At 45.9% G+C, this 26,766-nt stretch overlaps 9 protein-coding genes across 9 annotated transcripts; 3 read left to right on the forward strand and 6 right to left on the reverse strand.

Annotated features, from left to right (window-relative positions):
- Nucleotides 1–1,535: 1,535 nt before the first annotated feature.
- On the reverse strand, nt 1,536–2,114 carry BP5553_06786 (uncharacterized protein; the record flags this gene model as incomplete). Its single annotated transcript, XM_032015409.1, has 1 exon — nt 1,536–2,114. The coding sequence occupies one exon, from the start codon at nt 2,112–2,114 to the stop codon at nt 1,536–1,538; it is 579 nt and encodes a 192-aa protein (XP_031868830.1).
- A 611-nt stretch (nt 2,115–2,725) lies between these two features.
- BP5553_06787 (uncharacterized protein) lies at nt 2,726–3,340 on the reverse strand (the record flags this gene model as incomplete). The annotated part of the gene is made up of 1 exon (XM_032015410.1): nt 2,726–3,340. The coding sequence occupies one exon, from the start codon at nt 3,338–3,340 to the stop codon at nt 2,726–2,728; it is 615 nt and encodes a 204-aa protein (XP_031868831.1).
- A 2,094-nt stretch (nt 3,341–5,434) lies between these two features.
- On the reverse strand, nt 5,435–6,530 carry BP5553_06788 (putative aldehyde reductase; the record flags this gene model as incomplete). Its single annotated transcript, XM_032015411.1, has 4 exons — nt 5,435–5,631; nt 5,678–6,058; nt 6,109–6,321; nt 6,392–6,530. 4 exons carry the CDS (start codon nt 6,528–6,530, stop codon nt 5,435–5,437), a joined length of 930 nt encoding a protein of 309 aa, XP_031868832.1.
- Nucleotides 6,531–7,959: 1,429 nt separating this feature from the next.
- Nucleotides 7,960–8,658, forward strand: BP5553_06789 (uncharacterized protein; the record flags this gene model as incomplete). The annotated part of the gene is made up of 1 exon (XM_032015412.1): nt 7,960–8,658. One exon carries the CDS (start codon nt 7,960–7,962, stop codon nt 8,656–8,658), a length of 699 nt encoding a protein of 232 aa, XP_031868833.1.
- Nucleotides 8,659–9,440: 782 nt separating this feature from the next.
- Nucleotides 9,441–10,144, reverse strand: BP5553_06790 (uncharacterized protein; the record flags this gene model as incomplete). Its single annotated transcript, XM_032015413.1, has 3 exons — nt 9,441–9,612; nt 9,700–9,977; nt 10,028–10,144. 3 exons carry the CDS (start codon nt 10,142–10,144, stop codon nt 9,441–9,443), a joined length of 567 nt encoding a protein of 188 aa, XP_031868834.1.
- A 2,934-nt stretch (nt 10,145–13,078) lies between these two features.
- Nucleotides 13,079–14,815, forward strand: BP5553_06791 (Uncharacterized protein; the record flags this gene model as incomplete). The annotated part of the gene is made up of 4 exons (XM_032015414.1): nt 13,079–13,413; nt 13,506–13,767; nt 13,823–14,370; nt 14,428–14,815. 4 exons carry the CDS (start codon nt 13,079–13,081, stop codon nt 14,813–14,815), a joined length of 1,533 nt encoding a protein of 510 aa, XP_031868835.1.
- A 2,615-nt stretch (nt 14,816–17,430) lies between these two features.
- Nucleotides 17,431–18,411, reverse strand: BP5553_06792 (4'-phosphopantetheinyl transferase; the record flags this gene model as incomplete). Its single annotated transcript, XM_032015415.1, has 1 exon — nt 17,431–18,411. The coding sequence occupies one exon, from the start codon at nt 18,409–18,411 to the stop codon at nt 17,431–17,433; it is 981 nt and encodes a 326-aa protein (XP_031868836.1).
- A 2,564-nt stretch (nt 18,412–20,975) lies between these two features.
- On the forward strand, nt 20,976–21,899 carry BP5553_06793 (Uncharacterized protein; the record flags this gene model as incomplete). Its single annotated transcript, XM_032015416.1, has 1 exon — nt 20,976–21,899. The coding sequence occupies one exon, from the start codon at nt 20,976–20,978 to the stop codon at nt 21,897–21,899; it is 924 nt and encodes a 307-aa protein (XP_031868837.1).
- A 2,239-nt stretch (nt 21,900–24,138) lies between these two features.
- On the reverse strand, nt 24,139–26,531 carry BP5553_06794 (uncharacterized protein; the record flags this gene model as incomplete). The annotated part of the gene is made up of 3 exons (XM_032015417.1): nt 24,139–25,598; nt 25,667–25,858; nt 25,913–26,531. 3 exons carry the CDS (start codon nt 26,529–26,531, stop codon nt 24,139–24,141), a joined length of 2,271 nt encoding a protein of 756 aa, XP_031868838.1.
- Between the last annotated feature and the right edge of the window lie 235 nt (nt 26,532–26,766).

The raw sequence follows: 26,766 nt of genomic DNA on the forward strand, positions 1-26,766 counted from the left end.
TCGATGAGTGCTACTACCTATAAATCGAGGATGGAGAGAGATGACCTGGTTTTGAGTAAACCTTTTATGATGGGATGGATGGCAAGTATTCCGGCAAGTGCACCGGCGTCCTCGATCCATTTACGGTTGACTTATCTCAAGCAAGCACACTATGTACAGTACATCTCCCATTTTTGTGGCAGGTTGCCATTTTCAAGGCTATGTTATCATCGGACAGCAAGTCCTATGACTTCCAACCCAAAGTCTCGGAATGGCACACTCGTCGAGCCACCTCAACCCCCTGGGTGTTACGAAACTTGGTCTGTCTAGTATTCCAATCAATGGAGCATGTATGCTTTACATGTCTACCTAAATACAATTCTTAGTTCCTTCATTTTATGATCATGGACAGATTATGGATACAAAACGCAAGAAAATCCAGGCAATCCTCGAGCCTATTCTGGCTCCTTCAATTTTAGCTCCCTTAACTTCCAGGAAACCCGTTTCTTAAGGTAAGTTAGCATCAAGCCGGGACTCGTGAAAGTTTCACGAGAAACGGGATACAGTTCAAGGATATGTCTTCGGACTTCTGGAATAACTCCTTCCAGAGGTGCGTTGTATTTGACTACGTACATGTATATGACACCGTGAGATACTTTTTCAAGGAATGGTATGTTAATGGAATTTCACTATGCGGTGGAGAAATGACAGACGAAGGGCGGTTGACAAGTGGAGAGAACTTGACACTAGGAGAAAGATTGACAAACAGGAGGGAAATGTAATAGACCAATGCAAACCTCTATGCTGCTGTCAATCCTGTGAAAAATTGCAGGGCCTCGGCTTTACATGGTGCTTTATTGTTTTGGTCAGTTAGATCCCTCCTATAGCCTGCGGATCCACTCGATGGCGTATTTCAATTGACACCAATATATTGCTTCCCGAGTGTATCAGTCTGCGTATATTTGATATATTAACCTTGAGAGTCAACATAGTCAAAGTATAATCTGGTCGGGTAATGCTTGATTTTGCAAAAGGTTTCGGATCCAACATACTATCACTGGCAATCATCTGAGAAATTGCTAGGCCGCGGGTTTACTAATGCAGCCTTATAGTTTTGTCAGTTAAATTGCAATTTGCACTATCGAGGAGCACTTCTGCTATAGAGCCTTATAAGCAACGAGCGAATGGACAGGGCAGCCTAACGCTACATATCAAGAGGTAAAAAGTTTAACGTAGTAGTTTCCCTTGTTATATTCTTCATAATGGAGTTGAGGAGGTTGTTAAAAGCTCGCAGTATCTGAACAGTATATTACTAAATGTCCTCTCTTCTGTTATTCCTTTTCTCTTGCTGAGCAAGTAAATGAATTCAGGTTCCAAAGCAAAGAAAACGAACATAACCTGAAGCGATTTGGATGCTTCCAAACATGATATAACCCAGTAATTATTACCTATCTCGACAATAAAAATTGGTAACCAGAAAGAAGACGTCACCCCACGAGACCTATTTCCGCAGCTTTCCCATCAGCACTCCCCAAAAGTCAGCTTGATTTAGTTCCTCAAAGCAACTGCATCCCAGCAACCAATGCAACCAACCCCATCACTCCCGCTCCCAATCTCATCTTCCCAGCTCCGGATACTGGCACAGGGTTGCTTGGGAGAGGTTTAGTGGGCACAGCAGCGGTGGAACCAACATGGCTCAACAAGGCAGTCGTAACCTTTCCCCCGCCAGTCTTCGTCGCAACAGCTGTCCCATTGGAATGGCTCTTTGTATGACCGTGGCTGAATGTGTTCGTAGGCGTAGCGACGCAGTTAGACTCGGTAACGGTGACTGTGACCCTGCCATCATGCGAAGAATGATGCTCTGATCCAGTCTTGGAAGGGTGTCCAGTTGGGTGCCCAGTTGGTACGATGGAGACTGAGTCGGAGTCGCTAGTGGAAGCGGTGGGTGCGACTGAGGAGGAGAGACTGGCATCGCCAGTGGGAGTATTCTCGTTCGTGTCTGTGAATCCGATGGTACCAGTTTCTGTAGGATCGGCGATAGTAAGAGAAACAGTTGGTGCCCCCAGGCTAAAGGAATCTTGTGCCAGCGTAGTCACGGCGAAGGTCGCGACGAGTGAGAGGGTAGTTGCGCGCATTTTGAAAACAAATAATAATAGTAAGAGGATTATATTTTTAAACTGAGCGAGCGTTTTTTAGAACGAGTGTGAGAACGAATGTAGGTACGTAGAAACAGGAGGATGAGAGCAAAGTACCAACCAAGTCAGATCGAACTCAGGAATACACACTATATATGAGAGGAGGCAAGACTGCTTGCTCGACTGGTCTGGCTGCCATTGCTAAAATAGCCATTGCCGGCCGGGATAAATAGTAAATGGCAGGTTCCTGCATATCTTCCATATATCGATGTTTCGTTTTGAAGATCGATATATCCCGGAGATATATGTCGTGTGACGACGAGATGCATAAGACTTCATCCAAGCCAATCAGCAGGCGACGGTTGTTCTACCGGAACCACAACCTGCAGATGCTGGAGAAGTCCCATATACTATACATGGGAACTTATAATAATATAGAAGCTGTCTAGTATTCAATATGCAGGCTAATGCTGCCACTTACCCGGTGGTGTGTTTATGTGGGCTTATTGCGAAATCCCGCTGAAAGTGGTGGAGATTGAAAACATATTTTGGGATGCACAGCGAGGTGTCTCATAACAGTTGGGAGAATTAAATCCACACTTCTAACAATTCTATATTAGATCACGTAGAAGAAGTAGAATCGATGTAATAGCAAGTGTATTTGCAAAGCTCAATCTATCCCTGTGAATCAAATTGGTATCCTTAATCAAATTCCTCCAAGCTGGGGGAAGTCCCCTGTTGTCAGCTTGCTTCTTTGTCAACTTGCTGCTTGTCAACTTGCTGCTCGTCTGCTTGTCGACTTCCTCCCGAAGGCGGAAGAGATATAAGCCATATCTAGATGGCTGGACCGCTTCGAAACCCAGAGTGGGTACATTCTGGTAGGGATAGCCGACGTGGTACCAAAAGTGCAACGCCCGGCAAACCTCGTTGACAAAGCAAGTTCGATTATAGGTATCGAACCTCGTCCGTTCTTCTCGATCCCAGGCTACTATGGCCTGGGCCTGGAGTCTTTCGACTGGTCCGTTCCATCGGATATTGATGTACTCTTTTCCAAGTTGGTCGGTTTGGGTGTACTTGATATACTGCTCCCTTCCATCTATATAATCGAAACACAGTCTAGTTGGATCGTGCTTAATTTTACAGTATACGCTGGCTCCTGCCTTGCGGCAGTTTGGAACCATGGGGTACTTAGGGGTCGGGTCACAATCTCTGATCAATGTGCCCATTTTGATGGCACAGCCGGCCATCTTCCGCAGCCTTTTTTCTTAGTGTAGACTCTAAAGTACTCGGAGTAGCGAAGAATAATAATTTTTAGGGGTATGTATCCACAAGATCCACACGATAAATTATCCTAGACTTGAAAAGAAAACCCAAGAATTCAACAATCGAACCCGGTTTAATGTTTCACTTCTAGTGAGATATTTAGGGGTTTAAAAAGCTAAGCTCATTTAAGGTTCCTCCAGGGACAAAACAAAGCTTTAGTAAGGTCCAAAGGAAAGGCAAAAAATAAAAGGAATATTCGAGGCCGTTTTGCATCATCCATAAATCGAACCCAGTTTTATTTTTGCGCTGGTATAATGAAGTCACGTGACAAGGATGGATTTGCATCATTGGTTTATTGCCAAAAACCATTGATGCAACATATAATAAATTATGATCACGAGACTCGTATTGTATCCAAAAATTATATATCCATTCTTTTTTAGATTGAGGACTCTTAACGTACCCTTTATTATTACCATCAGCTCATGTTGCAACGGGGAAAAAGCCACAAAAAAAATCAACTCGGCTAGGCTCTATATGGGGCCTTTCTAGGGACTAAAAAAAAGCTTCAGCGAGGTTAAAAGAAAGGCAAAAAGTATGGATTGGAGTCCCTGTTGCATCATCCGTGAATCGAACACGGGGCCCATCGAGCTTGAATAACAGAGTTATATACATGGCAACGATGGATTTTACCACTAAACCAATGATGCGGCTGTTGTTGAAGAAAGATTGTCTATTTGACATGATATGGGTTGAGTCGTGGGGTGGTGGACTATGCCGGAGCCAATTGCCTCACGAGCGGTGGTGGGTCTTGGCACGCTTTTAGCGAGAGTACCTAAACACCGACAATTTTCTTGCTCGGATTGCAGCCCGGTTCCTAACTAGACAACTAGTAGAACGTTTAGAGTTGGGAAGCAGCCGTTTCCCCTGCATTTTGACAAGTTTTCTTGGAGGCTGGCCGAATCAATCCAAGGACATCGGGAACGGGAGATGTCTACTTTATCGTCTACTGTCCAACTCTGGCGGGAATGGGATCGAAAAGACACTGTCAGTTCGTATGAATGATTGATATTCTTTGAAAGTTGTCATAATAGTCGCCTTGCTCCCAGGGATATACGATATTATCGACGATAAAATGTAGATTCGATGTAGCGTCTGCCTCACATTTGCTGGCTTGGGCTGGATGCGGCTTGCCCTTCCCTGTTACGCCAGGTCGCCATTATTGTAAACATGACAACTGCACTACTCTGTCTCTCCATAGATATGTCAAGAGTCATGACCGTATGACTGAAATGCACCGCAGGAAATGTTTCGGAGACCCATGATCTATATAGCGGAGAGTTGAATCATTCTTTTTTTTCCAGGTAGCCATAAGAGAGAATCGAGGCAAATAGACCAAATTGAAGGTGTTTGTTGTCCGCTCAAGATACGGAATCCGTTCGGGTGGGGGTATAGTTTGCAGCCACCCAGCCAAAATGTCAATTGTTTCCCCATGAATATGGGCATCCCTGACTGAACTTGGTGCTCTGCGGAATGTCCTGTGGTGGATTGTTGCTTCGGATTAATGCTGAGGAAAAGGGGTGCAATTGAGGGCATGTTACGTTCTGGTGCTCCGATGCTTTGGTATCTTGTTGAACTAATGAAGGAATACCGCATGCCGCGTGTTTGGGGGCCTTGGGATTCTGGAATCCTCATCTCAAACTATGTGACCCAATAATCTCGTTAGATGTAGACTGTTCCAAGTCAACTGTCTGCGATGAAATGTGTCATAAAGGCAAAAATAGCAGTTGTGCTAGAAGCGCGTGGTAATAGACTGCACAGGTCGATAATAACGAGTTTTCCAAAACATAGAAATTTGAATGATGGGCATAAAGAGTAAAAGTAGATGGGCGAACGTTTCAGTCCAGGGAGTCCCACACTGATGAAAAATGATTTGGTCCTTCCGCTGGAAGCTTCGATATTTTCTAAGATAATTCTGGGTATGCATTATATTGCTTTTTGTATGGCTGATGCTCTCGATGACGTTCAAGCCCATACTAACGGGTGAGCCTAGCTTTCTAGGACTTATCAGGGAATCCGAAGTCAACTCCAAAGGCAGGGTAGACATATCTCACAACCTTTCCAGATGATTCCAAGTCTCTGGAGTAATCATTAAGAACCTTCATGTCGGTATCATCGAGCTTGATAAGCTCCATATTTGCCTTTATCCTCTCGGGATTGACCGATTTTGCAAGAACTGAGCTTCCTCGCGCAACTAAGTCGGTTAGCACTGATATCGTTTAAGGGAAATCGGCACCTACTATGATAACTCAAAAGCACCACTGCAGGAGTTACACTGCGCTTCTTCGCAACTTCTACAACTGGTGCTGCTGTGAACATAGGGCTTCCTGTGCTGCCGAGAGGGCTGTAGGCCGTGATATGGATGCCCTTTGACTTGCAGAAATCTACAATCTCCTGTTGGGGCAGGGAAGGGTGATTCTCAATCTGGTTGACCGCAGGCACAATGGTGGCTTGGGGCAGCAGTTCTTGGAGAAATCGCACACTATAATTGGCCACCCCAATTGCTTTGACCTTGCCGGTTGCCACGAGCTTCTCCATCAATTTCCATGTTTGAATGTGGGACCAGTCCTTAACAAGATCGCGCGAACCGTCGGGGTGCTTGGGGAATTTCTCGTGGTTTCCTGCGACGAACAATCAGAAGGTCTCAGGACGATAAAGGTGGGGTACCGACCATTAGGATTCATGGCAACCGGCCAATGCACGAGATATAGATCTACATAGTCCAAGCCCAGACTCTTCAAGCTCATATCAAGGTTCTCCTCGACGCGAGAGTGGTAGGTAGACCAAAGCTTAGTGGTGACGAAGACATCCTCTCTCTTGATCCCACTATCGAATGCCTTCTTGAGGCCCGCTCCTACCTCGTCCTCATTGCCATAGCAGTATGCTGTTTGGATTAGACGATATCTCGCATATAATAGATAAATGGCATAAGCACAGTCATGCTGTGAACATACCGGCGTCAATATGTCTATATCCAAGGGAAAGAGCATCGGATACTGCGTTCTTAACCTCCCCCGCAGCAGATTGCCATGTGCCCAAACCGAGCGCTGGAATCTCCGCACCTGTGTTTAACTTGAAGCGTGTGTCTGCCATGATGTGATGCCTGGTATTGTAGGGAAGGGAAGAATGACAGGGAAATAAATATATTTTTATATTTATGCAGCGCAGAGAAGATGGGGGGCAGCAAGAAAGGAGAGAGATACCAACTTAGCGGGGGTGGTGTCCCTTTATCGTAATTTTCCGGGACTTTACCCGTCGCCGTTGCAAGGCGCCAAGGTTAGGAATCAGTGAGATATAGCGTACAGGATATGCTCCTTGCCTAGCTTCCATATGGCATGCTATGGCGAAGTCGTGGGGATTTGGCGGGGGCATGCAAGACGATCAGCTCTATTGGAGAGTAGACAGTTCGCACGAGAGTTGTCCCGATATCTTGAGAGCTGCCCGGGCATCGGGATAAGTGGAAAGTAAACAGTGCTAATCCCAAATAGGAAAGGTCATGCTCGCATAAACGGTACAACATAACCCGCCAAAGCCCGATAAATTCGATATAACGCCGATAGCGATCATCATTGGGGTGACAGGTGCGCCAATGCTTATAAATATCTATAGCAGCCAAGAAAATAGATTTCTCCACCAACCATCTTGTCGAAGTAAGTCGGGTTTTCCACCTTGCTCGCAACACAGGCAAACCGCCAACCACCTCAAATTGCGAGGTATCTAATCTCTAATATACAGTAATTATACATATCGACAACTCTATGAGCCGCTTGGTATTGAAGGAAGTTTAGATACTTGCAGTTAACGAGCGCCGGTTTCCACACTGACTGAACTACGCCAGGGATCAACCTGGTAGAGATATCAATTTTCCGATTTCATTACCAGTATCTCCCTCCGATGAGAACCTTTCGTAAAACATGCAAATCTACATCTTATGAACTAGTAGTAGCGTCCTCATGTTTGGACAATAGAAGCTGCAATTCCGAATTCTCCTTGTAGCGAACCAATGCAGCGATTTTCCAATCATCGCATTCCAGCCCCTCGCCCACATTGACAGCGTCTCGAAGTCCTCAAAAATGGCCGAGAAACCCACTCCAGTCAGTAAGATCATAGCTACAAAAATCAAACCTATGCTGTAACCAGCCATTCCAGACAAAATCCGCTAGATCTGGCGGCCGTTTCCCTCAGCAGGTTTGCAAGTTATATCAAACTTCCTTATATCAAGCTTACGAGCTTGCAGAGCTCTAAACACTTTGCTGCGAAGCACTATCAGATAACAAGTGCTCTTAGATAAATAAAGAAGTCGCTCTATTCCTCCTCGAAATAAATTATGCTTTCAATGATTCTATCCTTTGATCTAGGAGCAGTGGCCGTCGGGGGGGATACGAGGAACACGAAGTTGCCAAGCCTGACTCATCGCAACTACTTCGCCACAGCCCGAAATATTTCAAGAAGATGAATTGCAACTCAATGAATTTGAAAATCTAACAGCGTGTCAAATTACATCCTACATATCGTCAAAGTTATGGCCTCACCTAACCCCCCCGGCAAAACAATCGCCCTCATCCACAACAGTGCCCTACCATTTCCCCTCGGCACAATCAGCACTCATGTCGCTGAATACGCCCGCGATGTATGCCTATATAGAGTATCCTCTGACTATGTTGTTGAAATCATAGACCTTGCAACTTTTGCTCTTCCCGTCACTTCCAATATAGACGGCAAACTAACTCCAAGCGACTTTGCAAGCGGGCCAGATCCATGCACCCAAAAAGCGACCAAGTCCCTAAAGGAATGGGAAGAAGAAGCCTCAAAACACAGTGTATTCGTTTTTCTCTTCCCTTTCCACATCTGGTCCTATTGCAAACCGATCAAGGACGCTATCTCAGCTCTCCCTCAAACTCTCTTCGCTCGCAAGCCGACAATCATTATGGGCTTTGGGAAACAAGTCCCATTTTGTCCCAAAGACTGGGCTAGGACGTGGAGAAAAACTAGTTATGGGATGATGAAGGATTTTTTTGAGGGAAAAGGAATGAAAGTGATAGAAATGAGAGGGGGCAATCCTGAATTCGCGGTTCATGGCGGGGATTACGAAGCGTATTGGTTGAAGGGACGAGCTGCGATTGGTGGCCAGCAGTCGGAGGAGTGGGAGAGTTCGGCGTGGAATCGGTGTGCGGAGGGAATGAGAAAGATAGAGATGTTAGAAGTGCAGAGAAAGAAATGATATTTCTCGAATTTGCACTGTCGCTTGAAATAGCCACTAGCTCGTTCATGTGCAGCGGTCATCATCCACTTGTGCCGGGGAACCTTTGTTTTGGGGGCCCAAAACGAGCATACATTTGAACCTTAAAATAGCAAGCCGCCTGCCACCTGCGTTCGGATCCAATGGCAGGATTCGAAAAGTCCGGCAACTTTACAGCTTTGCTCCTTCCCGGTATTTTCATATATTTTAATTGTCAGAGAACGTCTCCGATGTTTCTGCCTGACCTCCAACGACCTTGGTCCTCGGGGACTCTGGGTTTCCTACGTTGTCAAAAGCCTCCAGATACCCCCGACTTCCGCAAATCCGTCAACTCACTAGCCATTCCTATGGATGGAAGTCTCACAACCCGTGAAGATTTGACAGGATCAATTGTCATTTTCAAGCTCTTCTTCGTCACAATGCCTCTAGATTTTCTTGCGACCTTCATCATAGTATGCGGAGGTAGAAATGGGTATCTGGTTGCAACATCTGGCCAGTACTAATTCCCTCGATTGCCTGTCAGGTCGTCGATCTGCATGATAGCTGGCTCATATGCTCTTGCACCGTCTTTTCTCGGGTGTCTTCAGCTTCGAATCGTCGGTGTTCTTCTAGTCCGTAATTCACTGATCCGAGAGTGGTATTATTCATTGCAACTTCTTGCCGCCAAAGCGGACATGTCAGCCCACAAACTTTCTTTTGTCTATAGTTAAGACTCCTTTCCCAAGTTAGGCGGCTCTCAGAGGGGCAAGCATAGAAAATGGCATCTATAGCGACAATGCTTCCTCAATGATTCTCCAGATTCTACATCTATTGCGAAAGCCGATTGGAGAAGCTAACAGACTACCTTCAGCCATCATAATATCGTCTTTCTTAGCCAACTGCTTCGCCAATGCCTTCCAATCCCGCGGAGCATCGTTGACTGAGGTATCGGTACTCCTGGGGATGAATCTTAGCCCATTTTCACAAAACATACCTTGCTCTCAAGATCCCAGATGAAAAGTTCCATGAAGTAATCGTTGGAACCAGAATTGTTGATCGATACAGAGGCGCGATGCCAACGTCTTGGAAGATAGTCGTAGGGCAAGTAGAGAGGGCGTTGAAAGGAAAGAGGTAATCTGGCCCGTAATCTCCACTGGTAGAGCTTCGAAACGGGATGCTTCCTTTGGTGTTGAGGTTTCTGCTCCAGATATTTGAAATTTCGCAACGTTAAAATTTTCTGGGCGTGGGGTCCTAAGTTGAGGAAGCAGGCTTAGAATGAACTTGGTGAGATTAGGTACCTTGGCGGGATCGGCGCAGCACCACTGCGTTGGAATGTCAGTAGTGAATCGCAAATTGTGATCCTATCGCTCACCTCAGTGCCATGACCGCCTTCCCAATCGTTGTAGCCCTGACACTCACGAGCACGATAATAGTTATGGTCCCATTCTATGCCGAACATGCCATAATCGCCTCGGTTGCCTACTTTCATGTTTCTCGAGTATTGCTTGCATAACGAATCGCAAAAGTAAGATGGGGACCTGAACTTGGAATGACTCCATTACGTTTCCGAATAAGATGTTCAGCAATATCAATACAGGCGTCGTGGATCGGAAAGGGACATCGTCATCCTCGTTAGCGTGACACACGCGGTATTCTGCGTGGCCTATATAAAAGAAGTAGCTATCCTAGACTGCAGAGCGTCAATACTTTCTATTTTATTATTTATTATAGTAAACTAGAACAAAAGGGGCGGGGAAAAACTAGACGATGATATGTTTGGGGCATAAAGGCATAAAGGAGTGAAGAATGTGTTTCAAGGACCGTAAACAAGGAAAGTACGGAATTCAGTGGTCCTTACACTGTGGTGGGCATGTTCTGAAATGAAAATCGCTTCAACTTCGGAACAGTTTTTGGGTCTGTATAGGAATCACTAAACGAAACAACGCATATAGAAACGACCGCCCATAGGATAGAAGGGTATACGGGTGAAAATTCCGCTCGCAAAAGCTTTCCACGCTCCGTGTTCGGCCCACGAGTCGATATTCTTCAAGCCACTATGTTTCCTTATAGTCAAGCCCGCGTTTACTAATATCGCCGATATGATGTCCTCGCGAGTCACGCCTGAGTGGAGAGGAAATCGATGGCGAGGAGACCGACCTGGGACTTGTCTTCCGTTAGCACAGACGCCCAGCTGCAACCTATATCTCCTATGCCGGTGCTATCATCGAAGGTATCAGGAATCCCAAAAGGTCCTCCGCAAACCGGACAGTACTGATTTGGCAGACCCATTCCGCATAGAATTTCTTCCGCGTATATTCTAATCTGATGGGAAGGAACGTGAGCAATAACAGGCAGGAGCTATCAGAACTCAGTTTCGACGTGGCATTTTGGAACGGGGACGCGTTGGAAAGACATAATCTGCTACGCTCTGGCTTAGTGCTCACCGGCGTTCCTGTAGGCGCAAATAGTCAGGACTCCCATACGCCCCCGAACAAGACTTATGCCTTAGCAGAAACTGCCCATCTATTGACTGTCATTATAGTCATTTCCACGTACTATGAGTGTTGGATGAGGTTGTAGGAAATTTTATCGCCTGAGGCATTGAGACACTTGGACATGGGTTTGTGTAACCCACGTGACAATTTTATATCATTTTCTTTTCTCACTCCCTCCTCCGTCCTGTTACATACACATACCAAGTGGATTGTCTTCGCCTCCCAGTGCATATAACGTGTCATATCAAATTAGGATATTCCAATCAACAAACGAGCTTCAAAGGCCTGGCTTGTGGCTGTTTCTCGCTGTTTTGTTCCTTCTCCGGGCCATTCTCCCATTTTATCTAGGATTATCTATGACTGATTTGAGGGATGAGCAGCATACCTCTTCACTAAGCTTGGGTTGCTCTTAAGACCAACATTTGCCGCCATACTCCGACTTTGCCATAATTATCTGGCTAGATTACTGGCTCCTGCTTGAACTAGTCGTATGTGCCTTATGTTCCTGTTTTGGCTAGATGAAATCATAAGACTGACTTGGCGTAGTCTTTTGACGTCTCTGTACCTTCTCCCAACACATTGGAGCATCAATGGGAACATATTTGCAGCATGGAGGTCGCCTGTTGTTGCCGGTAGAACAACCCCTCCCAAATCCGGATTCAATCCCACGAGGAGGGGCCGAGGCACTATCGCCATATATTGTGCTCGATGTCCATCTGCTACTTAAGTTAGCGCCTGTGAGTATTGAGAGAAAGGCTATGTGTGATAGGGAAACTAGGTGCTAGTGCACGTGGAACTTGATATCACCTGATCAAAGGTAGGTCAGGTACATTTTGGTTTTGAAACCTCTGAAGGGATTGTTTTATGCGGCTTCTCGATTTTGGGTTGCTTTGAGAATTAAATGTACGTTACGGCCCCCGAATATTGCTTGCTGATAATTGCCGAGCTGTTCGAAGTGCCCCTGACCATTGTTTTTCTTCGCAGTACTCCGCGAAGGTAGCAATTCGAAGCCCTTAATTCCAAATAAATATCACCTTACAGGATGCAATGACGCAATCTGACTATCTGACTCTCTATTGCATTATTGATAAGCTCCCTGTTATCCATGGAATAATGTCAGCTCTTAAACGGTCGTTGCTTTGTCTATTTAGCTTACTTGGCGAGTCTCGTGCGATGATACTTTGTGGCGTTCCGCAAAGTGCACCCATAACCGGAAGAAACATCACATCGGCTCATGGGATCCACCCAATGACAGTTGCTGGCGCATGACCACCTACATATAGTTACGCCCGTTACATTCCCAAATCTACTTCTAGTATTGATTTATTCTTCCTGCTTATTTTTGCCCTGTTATAACAAAGATACTTCTAGTGAAGTCAATGACTAGGGATTGCGTTCCATCTGCCGAAGGAGTGTGATGCAGTCTGACCATGGAGCTGGCTGATCTATCAGGTTGCACAAGACCCTCAACATCGGGCAGCCTATCTTTGTGAATCAGCTGGAGACAACTTCGTACTATAGTTGGGGAATACCTAGGTACTTACAATGGAATCTGCAGTCACATGATATATTTGTCCTAATGAAGTGGAGAAAGGTCTTTGAAAGGAAATGTTTATTTGTTAAGTACCTGTCGGTATTTACCCATCACGTGCTTATTACGCTATCGTTCTTTTAGGGGTAACTAATATCAAATTCAGACCTAGATGTTATGAGCTTGTCTTCAAACTCTGGTTAATAACTTGTGTTGGTATTCACTTGTTGGTATTTACATGTTGGAATTCACCGACACCACGGACGTGGTACCGCCTTTTCCAAGAATTAAACCTTCCCCCCGCACACCGATCTACAAAGTTACCCTCCTCTCAACCTACAACTCCTAAATCACAACTTTTCCGACAACCCGCCGTCTCGACGGCACTACGCTCGACATGGCTTTCAGAATGATCTCTGTGGGTCAGAAAGTGGTGAAATTCAACCGCTACCGTCATCAGCAGGGCAGCCGATTCCCAGGAGCAGCGTTCACTCATCCCTCTAGCCGGTCATACTACCACTCGAATGAAGCTTTGAAGCCTTCAGAACCCGAACCTGAACCTGAACTCATCAACGCTGACGGTAGCTACCCTTTCCACCTTTACAGTAAGAGCCAGATCGTCAACATATTTAGCCGATATGCTCCGCAGCTCGACCATCGTCCTTTTGTCGCTGCCGCGGAGGTGTTCCCCATGAGAGTCAACAACTACGTGGTTGAGAATTTGATTGACTGGTAAGTCACTTCTAAATTTTTAAATCTTACATTCACCTTCACAAGAATTTCACATGCGTCATACAAACTTCGTTTTCTTACGTCGCGAATAGGTCAAATGTACCCCATGACCCAATCTTTAAATTGGTGTTCCCACAACCTGAGATGCTCTTGCCAGAACAGCTGGATCGCGTGCGGTCTTCGCGTACTCGACTAAGCCCCCCTCAACGCCAGAAGCTAGCAGAAGAGATCAGAGCCACGTTGAACCCGCACCCAGCTGGCCAAAAGGAAGAGAATGTTCCCATGCTGGACGGCATTTCAGTTGAAGGCATGCAACACAAGTACAGAGAGACTGTTCTGTTCTTTCCAATGGAGGTTTGATTTCAATGCTCTCTATGCTTGATCCAGCGCATACTAACTGAGTCGCCAGGGTCAATTTTGTCACTCATTCTGCACATACTGCTTCCGCTGGGCACAATTTACCTCTGTTGGATCGGATCAGCAGTTCAAGTCCAAAGACCAGGAGGCATTGAAGCACTACCTAGCCAGTCATCCCTTTGTCAAAGATCTTCTTTTCACTGGAGGTGACCCGATGGTCATGAATTCCCGGACCTTTGCACGCTACGTAACCCCATTACTTAATAACCCCGAAACACAACATCTCCAAACGATCCGCATCGGCACCAAGTCTTTGGCTTACTGGCCTTACCGCTACACCCATGACAGCGATGCCAAGGCACTGCTGAATATGTTTGAGAGGATCGTCAACTCAGGCAAGCATTTGTCAATCCAAGCACACTTCAGCCACCCTAAGGAGCTCCAAACACCACAAGTCCAAGAGGCAATGAAGTTAATCCAAATGACGGGGGCTGTTATCCGATGCCAAAGTCCGTTGATCCGTCACGTCAATGACTCTGCGGAGACATGGTCTACGATGTGGAACCTTCAGACGCGATTGGGTGCGATTCCGTATTACATGTAAGTACTCTGGCAATGTGCAATGAGCCACAGAACAATACTAAATTACTACAACAGGTTTGTGGAGCGAGACACAGGAGCCCGAGACTACTTCTCCGTCCCCTTGGCTAAGGCCTACGAGATCTTCAACGGCGCATACGCAAAGCTTGCTGGCACGGCTCGCACGGTTCGTGGTCCATCCATGTCCGCTGGGCCAGGCAAGATCGGCCTCGTCGGAATTTCAACCATTCATGGAGAGAAAGTCTTCGTCTTGAAGTTCTTGCAGGCTCGGAACCCAAAGTGGCTAGGTGAGACATTTTTCGCCAAGTTTGATCCACAGGCAAACTGGCTCAACGATCTCAAACCTGCTTTTGGAGAGAAGGAGTTCTTCTTTGAGCCTGAGTATAATGACACTTCAAAGAATTACCCTGGATCTTCAGGACAACGCACCTACCAATGCTCTTGAGAGTTGGTTGCTCAGTGTCTGAAACTCTTTGGGTAGCGGGCGTATTGGGAGTACTGGCGCCCAAGGATCGGATTGGTGTCTCGTGGTGCTGCGCCCCCAGTTCTCCTTGGTAGCATCTGCTTTTTCTCCTGCTGCTCCACTTCGGGCGTGATTTGGTCTGGCTTTAGCCCGGTAGTAGTAACTAGACTAGAAACTGCTTCTGTAACTGTGTTCTTGCATTTGCCAAGGCGGATAGGTCTCTTTTCTAGTCTCAAGGCAACCACGAACCGCTATAGCAATACAAAGTCTCCCTTGAACAACACCTGATGTTACCTACCTAGGTTTCCAAGCCACGTGACTCGCTCTCCTTTTTCCTAAATTCCGCGATAAGCGAACCAGTTATTGCGGCCGCGACGCCACAGGCCTAATATTGTTTTGGCTGAGTCTGATATAACCAGAGGTTGCGCCGACGACCTACACGCTGCACACCATCGCATACAACGCTGACTACTTCGTACAGAAACAAGGTACTTGCGAGATGAACCACATGTCGCACAATGATTGACTGTATCTTGGCTACAACGCCACCTGCGGCAACCATACTGAATAGCGATTGAAGTGCAGAATAATTGATTACTCAGATGCGGCCTTTGGGGCGCAGACAACAGCCAACATGCTTCCCCGCTTCCTGTGGCGCTCTGTTCTGGCCATCTGTCAAGAACATAACAGACATGCCTAAAGGGACCAATGAATCCGCTAAAAGTGCGCAATATATCCAGGCATATTGACTTAATGTCTTATCTTGCATTGATCGGAGAGGGGTACGTAGTTTGCGGGCTGGGAAGATGCTTGCTATTGGGGTCCAAATAATATGCAAGAGAAGACGAGAACGGTATAGTTATGAAGGCGTATTCTAGTAAGTAATGATGACTACTCTGCTAACAGCACAGAGTTGATAGCAATACAGGAGGAAACAATTAGATTGCGATCCCGAGCACTTGGATTTCACATTTGATGCAACCTTTGTACGTATTATCCAACGCGGAATTTCAGGGTCCTCAGTATACAGCCGCGTGGCTTGCGTCTTGTACGCTCCATCCAACAAACCCGCGGCGGCATAAGGCTTAATTGAAGCTGCTTCCAAAGCTCGGCTCAAAAACCGGATCTTCCGGTTTCCAGCACAGCAACACAGCAACCCAGTGACACAGAGATCGCCTGGGGGTTCCGCTGCTGCGGGTCCTCCGGCTCAGAAATAGTAGCCGATGCGCTGCGGGCGCCAATACGCCATCAGCGTACATATAGTAGGGACCGAAGTATCGGGATCGCTGATGGCGTATCATGGCCACCACCTGGCTTTTGTGATCGGTACGATTGCTGGGCGTCTGTAGTGATAAATCCCGCCTGCTAAATAATTAGCGGCGGAACGATAAGATCGATAGCTGATGACAAGGCATGGATATGATCGCAGGGGGTAAGCTGTCAGCGCTGTAGGAAGCATCGTTTTACCATCTCTTATCTTTCCGTGGCGGATAACAAGCCAGATAATCCTCCGCTTGAACTAGACTGGCTGCAAAGATTGCATGTTTCTTATCACAGATGTTTCAAAGCACTCGCAGAAGATGACTGGCATGACTGCCGTCTTACTTTCGTAGTATTATGCGATCTACTGCTCTCAATACTTTGTATTGGCCGCCTCATTGTTCAACTGGTTAAGTAAGTTTGCATACACGAGGATATGACGCAAACGAGGACAGGGATATAGGATCGAGCATCACGAGGCAAACAGACTTGAGCCGCCCCCGATTTCGTGGGTTGGTGTTTCACAACAGTTATCAAATGGGTGTTGCTCTTCTTTTGCCGCCTGCAACGCAGTATCCCGAATAACGACGCTGACCGATTCCAGGAAGCTGCTCCAATAGAAGTTCATATCTAAATCCAAGATTGAGACTTTTCGTTCTATACGCATCCCGCCTATGCTGCTCAGAACGAATGATTCTAGACCAGAAGGCTAGAACCAATTCGTGGGGTATAATACCAACAACGAGATAGTACAAATCGCTGAAACCGGAGATACAGAAAGATAAGTCTCCACAGGCATGGATGTGCCCTAGCAAATCCGATCGTGATATTGACCAAAATTGCTTATTTGCATCGTATATTTTGCTCGCAACCCGAGCGTCATTCGGAATCCACGATACACCATACCGGCAGCCAGATGCGTACCGGCTACCAGATCCGGGCGTTGGTTGCACACTGCAGCATCGAATTTCTCTTCCCCGTCAACAACGGAGATGCCTCCGGCAGCAACTGGTATCGAATTGGAATACTTAACGGTTGCCGGAGGTTAGTGCCAGCCATCTGGAACAGATCGGCACTGATACCTCGGAGTATGCCCAGTCTAAGAAGAATGCAACTGGCCACTGGTCGGCCCTGTAGTTCAGCTGTGGTTGGAAAGGGCAGCTTCTAGGAGTCCAGGGGCTCCGGTGGCGTCTAAAAGCGGAAATTACTGTATCTACCAAATTTCGGAGATATCAAGGGTTCGATTCGGCAACTCCTAGAATATCAATATATGTACAGTACATCAGTAAGATATATATCAAAGCTATAATTTGAACACTTATTTGAGATAAAATTAATCAAACTCCAATACTATCAAGTTCACGATCGAGATCTAGCAATTCCCAAGCTGTCATTTCCAGCTGGGACTGTTCGGTTGGGTTGCTCGCCCTCACGGATCCACACACCATGTAACCCATTCCCAGGGCCGACAACTCCATTTTCACATTCGTGACCGGCTTTCCCTTGAATAATATCCGGAAATTTTGAAACATCTCTCCTGCCTGTAGTGAGTCTGGATCTTGAACCCCCTCCTTCGCTGCAGGGACTAGAAGGTTCGAGATCTCGAGATCTTTTAGCCACGGCGCCAACAGCGCTTCTCCGGTCATTTTGACATAAGCTTCTCGTAGACACCACATTGCGTAAAAGTTGCGCACTTTTGCATCAATGACCGGGTTGGTGGAGACCTGCACATCTTCTTCCGTCCGGCCATCATCCCGGGTAACCTTGAGATTTATTTTTCTATTCCTCCACTGACATTTAGAGAGTGCATCCTCTCCATCACCCGAGATTTGGGCATCGATAATCCCCAAATCCTTGAGATTGACCGTCGCCAACCTCATGCATTTCAGCTCTTCCTCCGCAAACACTTCGCCATGCATATCAATCCAATCGAAGAAACCACTTTTGTCAATATGTTGGTGGTTACTGCTCAGCCTCTCGTTCCAACACACCACATCCGTTCCAACATCTACGTGGTTCTCAAATCCAATAGCAGCAATAAGGCTGACAACCCCAGCTTGGTGACTGACATTGAAATCGATGCGTACCCGATGGTCACTGCTGCCGTCCGAGGAGGAAGGGGCGAAGCAGGGCTTTCCATTCGCAGCTGCTGAGATCGTACTCCGTGACCAGGAAACATTACAATATTTTGTGATGATGAGATGTTTTAATATATGAGAGGCCAGGCTCATTTTGGCGTCTCTAACGAAGTAGTATTTTAGCACGCTTTCTTGCACTGACGGTGGGAGTAATGCGAGAGCACGGGACGCCTGGCACATTGTTAGTGTGATTGTGTCGGGTCAAGAATGGCAACTGGTAGAATAGGACCTACTACTGTCTTCAGCTCCTGTACTTCATCCTTCGGGTTAGGTTTCCGAGTGACGGGCCATAGGGGCCGCGTATCGAGCACCCATTGAATTATTTGAGGATGGCGCGTATTGGCTGGACTTGAAGACATCACACGTTATCAAGGAATCTCAAAAATAACAAGTAAGATATGATATGTTAGGGGCTAAGGTAGCTCATCGAACGTGATAGATAGTTGAAGGTCGTTTTGATTCCCGAAGGACATTGAGATCGGAAAAGGAATTAACCCGGTCGTATCCAGATCACGTGATATTATCCAGGTCCGAACCACCTATATACTCGTGAATAAATATTTGTAGATGGTTCCAAATGATGCGTTCTAGTTTGATATCCTAAAAGGCCATGGCGTCCTAAGCAGCCAACGTACTAATTGTGGCAGTGCATAGTATAATTTCATCAAACGTTCGACCATAGTTAAACACAACGGGTCGACTATTGAGTTTCACCAAAGTCACATATACGTCTTTAGCTAAAGAATTCTCTAGAAATAGGGTGATGTGTTAATATATTGGTTTGAGTTATAGAAGCATTTTTACACTATCATTTGAAAAGGACAAGTATCTATGTAAGAAATAATGAGACGAGAAAATATGATGAGAAGGGGAGGGATAATAATTATACCCTTAGCCACATGGACCGTACTATATATGCTTAATGAGAACTCCAAAACGAGACATGATAAGATGCCATGGGAAACTCCAAATAGTAAAATATTGTGGATCTTGCTCAGTAATAACTAAATTTAGAAATCGTAGGAAGCAGGCAAAGGGAATAAATGTTCATTGCTTGCTTCCCACTCACGGAACAACAACGGGAGTGAGAATCGCGAGACGTAGAATATTGAGCTATCCGCCCTTTTCTATACGGAGATCAAGGAAGACTGCTATTTCGCTGAGGTTCCTGTGACCTTATCTACCTACTTTACGACACCTCTAATAACTGCTCCGGAGCTAAGGCAATGGTTTAAGTTGATATATGATGTGAATCAAAGAGACCACCCAGTAGAAGACCACCTCAATTCGCCTTGGTCTACTCACTTCAAACAACATCCAAGCATCGTCTGGTCCTCAGTTTCGAGTCCAGAAGTCCCAGCCCTAGTAGAAATAAATAATTTGTAGAATTTGTCTTCAATCCCTCACTGCGCCCCATGTAGACTAAATTCAGCATATACACATGCATATTACCTCTTGCTTGCACTCGGATCACGAATTCCGCAATACGGAAAATAGAATTTGGTGCTATCGCACCCGCTGTATTTTGGAGGATTTCTCTCGCTGGTCCGGTATAAACTCAACAGAATAATACACCTGCCTTCACAGCTTATGGTAGGAAGAACTCAACGGTATACAAACCCGACTCCTTCTCTTGAAGAATCTATCTGTCTGATGGGAGAGGGGAGATGCCGAAGATGATATGCTGCGCTTTTCAGGTTATTATGCATTAGTTTAATTTCGCGAGCCAATCCAGTGACTTGATTAGAATTTCCAAAAAAAAAAATCACCTTCTCGTTCATTTGCCCATGAAAACGGAGACTTCTAATGCCGAATATTGGGCTAATAGAATAACTTAGGTTTGAAAGTTGTCTGTACACTGCTGGGAGTGGGCCATGAAGCTGATATTGAAGTAGAGTGGATTGAAATACGAACGACTGGAATTAAGACAACGCGGCGTTCATCCCTATTAGACGCAAAATTAGAAGGAAATTATCTGGGTTTACTGCTTCACAGAAAATTCCCTTGCCCCAATAACGCCTGCACCATAAATATAAATATGACAGCATAGGGTCGGCAACAAAAAGTATAAAATCGAAGAGAAGCTCGAGCCAGTACTAATTGCTCCCGGCATACTCGTGAGTAAATCTATCCTATCCAGCCATGTCGGAAAAAATGAATGCACTTGCACCACGAGGAATATGAAGGGTTATAATAGGGGTTGGGTGCAAGATTGAATCAAGATGGAGAACACACGAGTAAATCAATCCGGTCCGTCTTCCAACCAGAAGTTATCAAGGTTTACTTCTGTGCAGGACATGTCTTGCAAGGCATTTAGCAGTATGAGGGATGAGCAGACTGCTGCTTTCCCGCCAGTGACGAAGGAAAAGCGGACGTGGAGATGCCAGGCAGGCATATTCGCGTGTTGGGTATCGTAATCGCGAATGCTGGAACTGTCGCGTAGGTCTGTCTTACTTCAGACGGAGACATCTTTGGTGAGCATCTCAGAAGTCTCCGAGCTTTGTCTCAGTGGTTTGTCAGCTAGAATGTTGTGCTCTAGTAAGCGATTTCTGGCATTGTTACTCCATCCACCGTTGACCTCATCCTATACCACGCCACGGCATAGGATAAATATATAAACCCCATCCCTCTCTTCCAGTAAGTCTTAATGTGATGCGTTAATCTGAAATATATCTTGCAGCCTCTATCGCAATCCAGCTCGCATACCATTGGATTTAACTCTGGAAACTCTACGTTGCAATACTATGTCGTCACAATCACCCTCACAATCGAAAGTCGCTGGGAAGAAGATCCTCATCACAGGGGCAACGGGCAAACAAGGTGGCGCGGTCATTGATGCCCTGCGATCCAGCTCAACGCCTTTCCAGATTCTAGCCCTAACGCGCAATGCGTCCTCCCCCAAAGCGAGAACACTTGCCTCCGAGCCAAACGTTACCGTTGTCGAAGGCGATTCCACAAACCCAGCACCTATTTTCGAAAAGCATAGACCGATACATGGCGTTTTTAGCGTTACGGCGATGAAAAAACCCGGGGATGAAGAAAAACAAGCCATGCCACTAATTGACGAGGCTATTAAGAACAATGTTGAGCATTTTGTCTTTACATCTGTGGACCGGGGAGGACCTGGACGGAGCGAGCAGAACCCTACGAATATCCCGCATTTCCTGTCGAAACATAACATTGAGGAGCATCTGAAGTCGCAGATCGCAGCCAAAAAATCAAATATGCAGTACACAATATTGCGGCCTGTTGCCTTCATGGACAATCTCACGCCGGACTTTATGGGCAAAGGATTTGCCAGCATGTGGGCCGGTTTAGGGGATAAGCCACTTCAGCTCATCGCAACGCACGATATCGGGCTGTTTGCTGCCAGGGCGTTCGAGAATCCCGCCGCGTACAAAAACAAGGCCGTCTCTCTCGCAGGAGATGAGTTAACGCTCGCGCAAGGGAAGAAAGTCTTCAAGGATACATTGGGATATGACATGCCCGAAACATTTGGCTTCGTGGGCAGCGGCATCAAATTTATGGTGAAGGAGATGAGCACAATGTTCCGGTGGTTCAAGGATGAAGGATATGGTGCTGATATTCCTGCGTTGAAGAAGGAGGAACCCCGATTACAGAACTTCAGCACATGGCTGACGGAAACTAGCAGGTTTAAGAAGCAGTAGGTAGTGCGTTGAGATTTAGCGTCCCCAAGTCTACTTTCCTTTTCCTCCTTGTAATTTTATTTTAATCTTCCTGCTAAATGGGATTTTGCCTATCAAATCAATACAAAGAAATTATTGCTGTCAAAAACAGTGCTATTAATTTTCCGAACAGAGATATTCCATGCAACCTAAAACCGGCATTCTATGTCTCACTAGTTTTCTTTATTCGATGCAGTCACCAGAAGAGCTTAGTGTTTATAAGACTGTTTTACACATAGCATAGGCGAAACTCAGACCTTTAAGAAGGACCCTTTCCTTCACTACTTGCAAAATATCTTGCCAGAGTGAACTGATCAGTCGCAAGTAGACCTCAACCAGCCATCGTCACCTACTCTATTCATCGTACGACTCTTACAAAACAAGGACGATATCCCGATTCCTTCCGTACACAGCATACATAAAACCGCCTTTCTCGGGTGAATCGACTCGTTGGTCACCTCCAAAATGGCGGAATTGAATGCAACCACTTGCCCGGTTCCGTCGGACGCTCCCTCAATTGGAGCGCTCCTCATAGCTCTGATCACAGTCCTGCTAGCTTGTGCTATGTTTGCGTTGGAGATGGCAGGAGTTATAGAACCCCAAGTCCCAGTAGATGATACGCCCGACTTTGAGAAGACAGTTTAAGCAGCACCTATGCAGGTCGTCAAAAGAACTAACACACTCAGCTAAGGAACGGTTCTATCCAAGTCTAGCATATTCAACAATGCTTTCAAGAATGGAATATCTGAGATAAGCTTTTACCAAACTGCAATCACCCCAGCCACGAAGTAGAAAATTCCCTTCCAGCACCATCTCATAGCCATCCCCTAGAATTAATTCAACGCCCATCACCCGAACTTGTCTCAAACCACCTTGTGCAAACGTCACCACCGGTAATAAACATTACTGGGATTCTTAATCTACCTTGGTCCCAGCCCGCTCCTCTATTGTCTTTTCTTGGCAATTTTCTAATTACTTCGCTAGACACATTTGGTTCCTACCCCACATAATCTATCATTAATTCCCGAAAATAGTTCTCGGATACCCCACGGCTGAATAAACCACCTATGTGAAAAGCATGATTATGGAGGGCTTAGTCAAGTTTGTTCAACGCATAATCTTAAGACGCTAGCAGCTACACTAACGTCTGTCCCTGCGTAGCGAGACGCACCCCGTAACGAGACAAATTCAAGCTACTCTAAATCTGCGACTACATTAAAGTTCCAATATGTTTTTGTTTTTATTATATTATATGCCTCTCCTGAACACTCCTGACTTATTAATTCCGAAAAATTTAGTCGCGTCGTCGCCGCCTATCTAAATTAGAAAGAGCCTCTTATTATAGTGTGATAGACCCTTCGACCCACAATAGTACTATTAAGCTCTTTTCGCCTTTTAAACTCCATAAAACAATGAGATATAGATCTACGAGTTTTATCACGATGCTAAAAAGTTATTCTCAGCGTTATGGCGGCCAGAGCGCGCCATGTCAGGCGCCGTCGCCACATAGGCTGATACCTTCTCTAGTCAGTGGCGGTGTGGTCATAGTAACCTCGCTAAAATTCTAATAAAACGTGTGGCTGCTAAATGCGTGGCTGCGACGTTTGTGGCTGCGCATAACTTATATACATTACTAAGCACCGAAACATGAGGCCATCTCCTCAAATCGGAGTAACTCCCGGGCTGTACAGTAGAGTTCGAAATCGGCTTCATTTTGAAACACTCAATGGTTTAATTTTGGCCCATATTTCATGCGATCACGTGGGCGTCTACCTAGGAAATGGGCGATGTCGGCCGGTTAAGCCGCTGACTTGGCTGAGGTAGGTTACGGAGATCGGCGGGCTGCATGCAGCGAGATTGCAGACAACCAGAGCAGAGAGGCGGAAGGCATGAGCCCTTCTATGGATACAAGTAGTGCGACGTACACTTATGCAAAAATCGTGGTTGTTTTGATATAAACCTTATTTCACCAAGAGAGCTTAAAATTAATGCTTTGATACTTTTGTCTCTGAGAAGAGACAGTGAAACCTTGAAAGAGACGCTCTCTCAAGTCTCTGCGAGATCTCCTGTAAATTTTTGGCTTCGGGTTTTCACAGTCATTAGAATATTCATACAAATCTTTTACGCAGCATGTTTACACTAACTGACGGAACTCTTTGTCTTTATAGAAATGGCTCAATTGCTTGTCATTTAGTATTCATTCCTTGCAGTTGAAGGTATGTTAGATGATTTCAATAAATTGACATTCTTCAGGAAATCCCATGTTCCTATCAAGCGTCTTGGCAAAATCGGATTTTGGTGTTGTCTGCTTTTGTTTCCTCATAATAGCTAGGACAGCTTGGTAGTTGCGTACTATCCTATCTTCGTCCTCAAGGCCAACATCGAAGCTAAAGTCGAACATACCAAATCGAGAATATTGTACAGTATTCTCAGCCTGGAGATGTTTTCGTAGCACTAGGCCTTGTATTGACTTGAATCTCCCGGATTTACTCCTTGGAGGTCTTCCTACAATTGGGAGAAAGTAGAGCAATCCGGAATGGTCCTCTTCAATATCCCAATAGATGCTTGCAACGGTTGTGTCACCGCCGAAACTCAGCGCTACCGCACTGGCTTGATGTTCAAATACCTCCTGGTGTTCGGCGTCTAAGTTATCATGGCTGGTACTTGTGCCACGCATCAAGACAGAGCAAGATAGTGTTAGAAGGCCCCCAGATATCTGCCCAAGAGAACTGGGACCTGTAGGCTGAGTGTAAACACTGTGAACATGTACGTATAAATGCGTAGTGGATGTGTCGACTGGAACTGATACGTCTGGAAAGGTTACCGCATTGTTAAGTGCTGCCCATGACCGACTAGGGAATCTGAAAGTTAGCGTTCTTTTGCTTTGTGAGTGAGATGATGTCAAGTGATTGTGCTTTGCACTTACTGTCGGTGCTTGGTAAGGGGGTCGTGGAAATAGTACCTCCTCTCCTAGGCTGTACCACAACAATTGGATTTCCAAATCTTTTCTCCACATACCAGCCGCGTATTTATCCCCCGTCTCACTTTCCACTGCCTGAGCAAGACCTGATAAAGCAACTAGTTTGTCGCTGTACCTCGTCAACTTGGCTGCTGAATACAGATTCACTAAAAGATGCCAAATCGAAGCAAGCGACGCCCTTTTCCTGTAGGTCTGGTGGAAAAGGAGATCTTGAGGTAGTCTGTCAGGAAATAGGCTACAGGCCTCCTTTTCATGGCACTCCCAGAGCATATCAGTCCTGCTGAAGTGCAGCGTTCGAGGTGCCAAAAACCTCTCTTGCAAAGTCCAAGCGCGACTTGACAGGTGGCTCCAGCTAGTGCAGTAAGGATATAGATAAATAGGCGAAAGTTCCCACGGCCTCTTGTCTTGCAGACCTGGCATCCTCAAACGATACCTAAATGCCTTGCGCTGTGTTCTGATTGCCATATCATCGTAGAGACAGCCGCCATTACCGTCAATGGAATCAGCTGCCGCAATGTTGATTGTAGAGCCTCCGTAAACACCACTCATTAACGCTGATTCTCTCAGCCAGTCTTGGTCGTCGTCTTGGATTATACATAAGGAATCGATCCATAGATATTCCAGTCCCAGAGATCGAGTGATGTAAATTGCATCGCGGAAAGTCTTCGTAAGCTCATTTTCGGGGACACACTTCTGAAGATCTTTTAAGTTTTCGTTGGATAGCTTGAAGAACTCTATAGATCCCCAAGAATGGCTCAATGTGGCATACTGTAGTTGAATGCCTTGAACATTTGGTACATGTATCGGATGCTGTCCCCACCGAGGCATAGCAATCTAGTGGGTAGAACCTGCCGATTGGGTTTAATGCAGTGTTCATGTTTGTCAATGCACTCCTTCAGCCAGTCTTTTGCCATAGGTAAATAATTTGACGTTGATGGTCGCATTATTTCGTATGTCGGTGCTACTGAATTTAGCACTTGTAAGTTATGCTATACTTCGGATTAGGGGTAGGTACCTTCATCAACCGGCGCGATAAGTACCATCTTCTGGTTGTGGTCCAGCTTGTCTCGAAGGCGAAGAGCGATGGTCCACGGAATTTTTTGAGTATCCAGGTAAATCTGAGGAACATTGAGAGGTTCGATATTCCCGATAGCGTCTTCCAGCACTTGACAGTCTTTTGCAAAAGCCTTAAATCCATAGGCCTCAATGAATAGCGTGCAAACTTTGCAGCCGTTTTGACTAGATTCTTGGACTGCCATGGCGCTTTTGTAGTGACGTCTGAATTTGGAATTACAATTCGCCCTGGCCCCCATGGAAATCATTGTAGCTATTGTTTCAAATAATTCCTGGCACACAGTGCAGATCCCATTTCCTCCGAGCTGGAAATTGGACATATGGGGTTGTATATGGTCCGTATCATCGTTTGTAAGACAAGATTCTTCTGAGACGCTTTCATTCTTCATATCCTGCTCTGGATATAAGGATTCGTGCTTTACTGATGGAATTTGAAGCTCGGGCTTAGATTGGCCTACTGGCAGGCCGTCAAGCGCTCTTGTAAATTCATCTTTGAGAGGAAGTGAAGTTATAGATGGATCTGTGGAGAAACGACAGCTATCACTAGAATCTTGCGTCATACTGCAAAAGTACTATAGGACTTGGCTGGCTCTATCTACTTCGTATTGGGCCAAACAGTTCCAAAGTCTCCACATCTGATATATACTTAATCAGGTAGTATTTCTCAAGATCCAGAAAATTATTGGCTGAATTACCCTGGCTCAAAAGAAGTCTCTAGAAGTCTTGGCGGAACTGATGCACAGAATACCAAAGTATGTTATCCCGCCGTCGCGATAGTCAGCGTGCTGCCGCCTG

Source organism: Venustampulla echinocandica (assembly GCF_003357145.1).
Source record: "Venustampulla echinocandica strain BP 5553 chromosome Unknown scaffold_4, whole genome shotgun sequence".
In the NCBI taxonomy this organism is placed as follows: Eukaryota; Fungi; Ascomycota; class Leotiomycetes; order Helotiales; family Pleuroascaceae; genus Venustampulla; species Venustampulla echinocandica.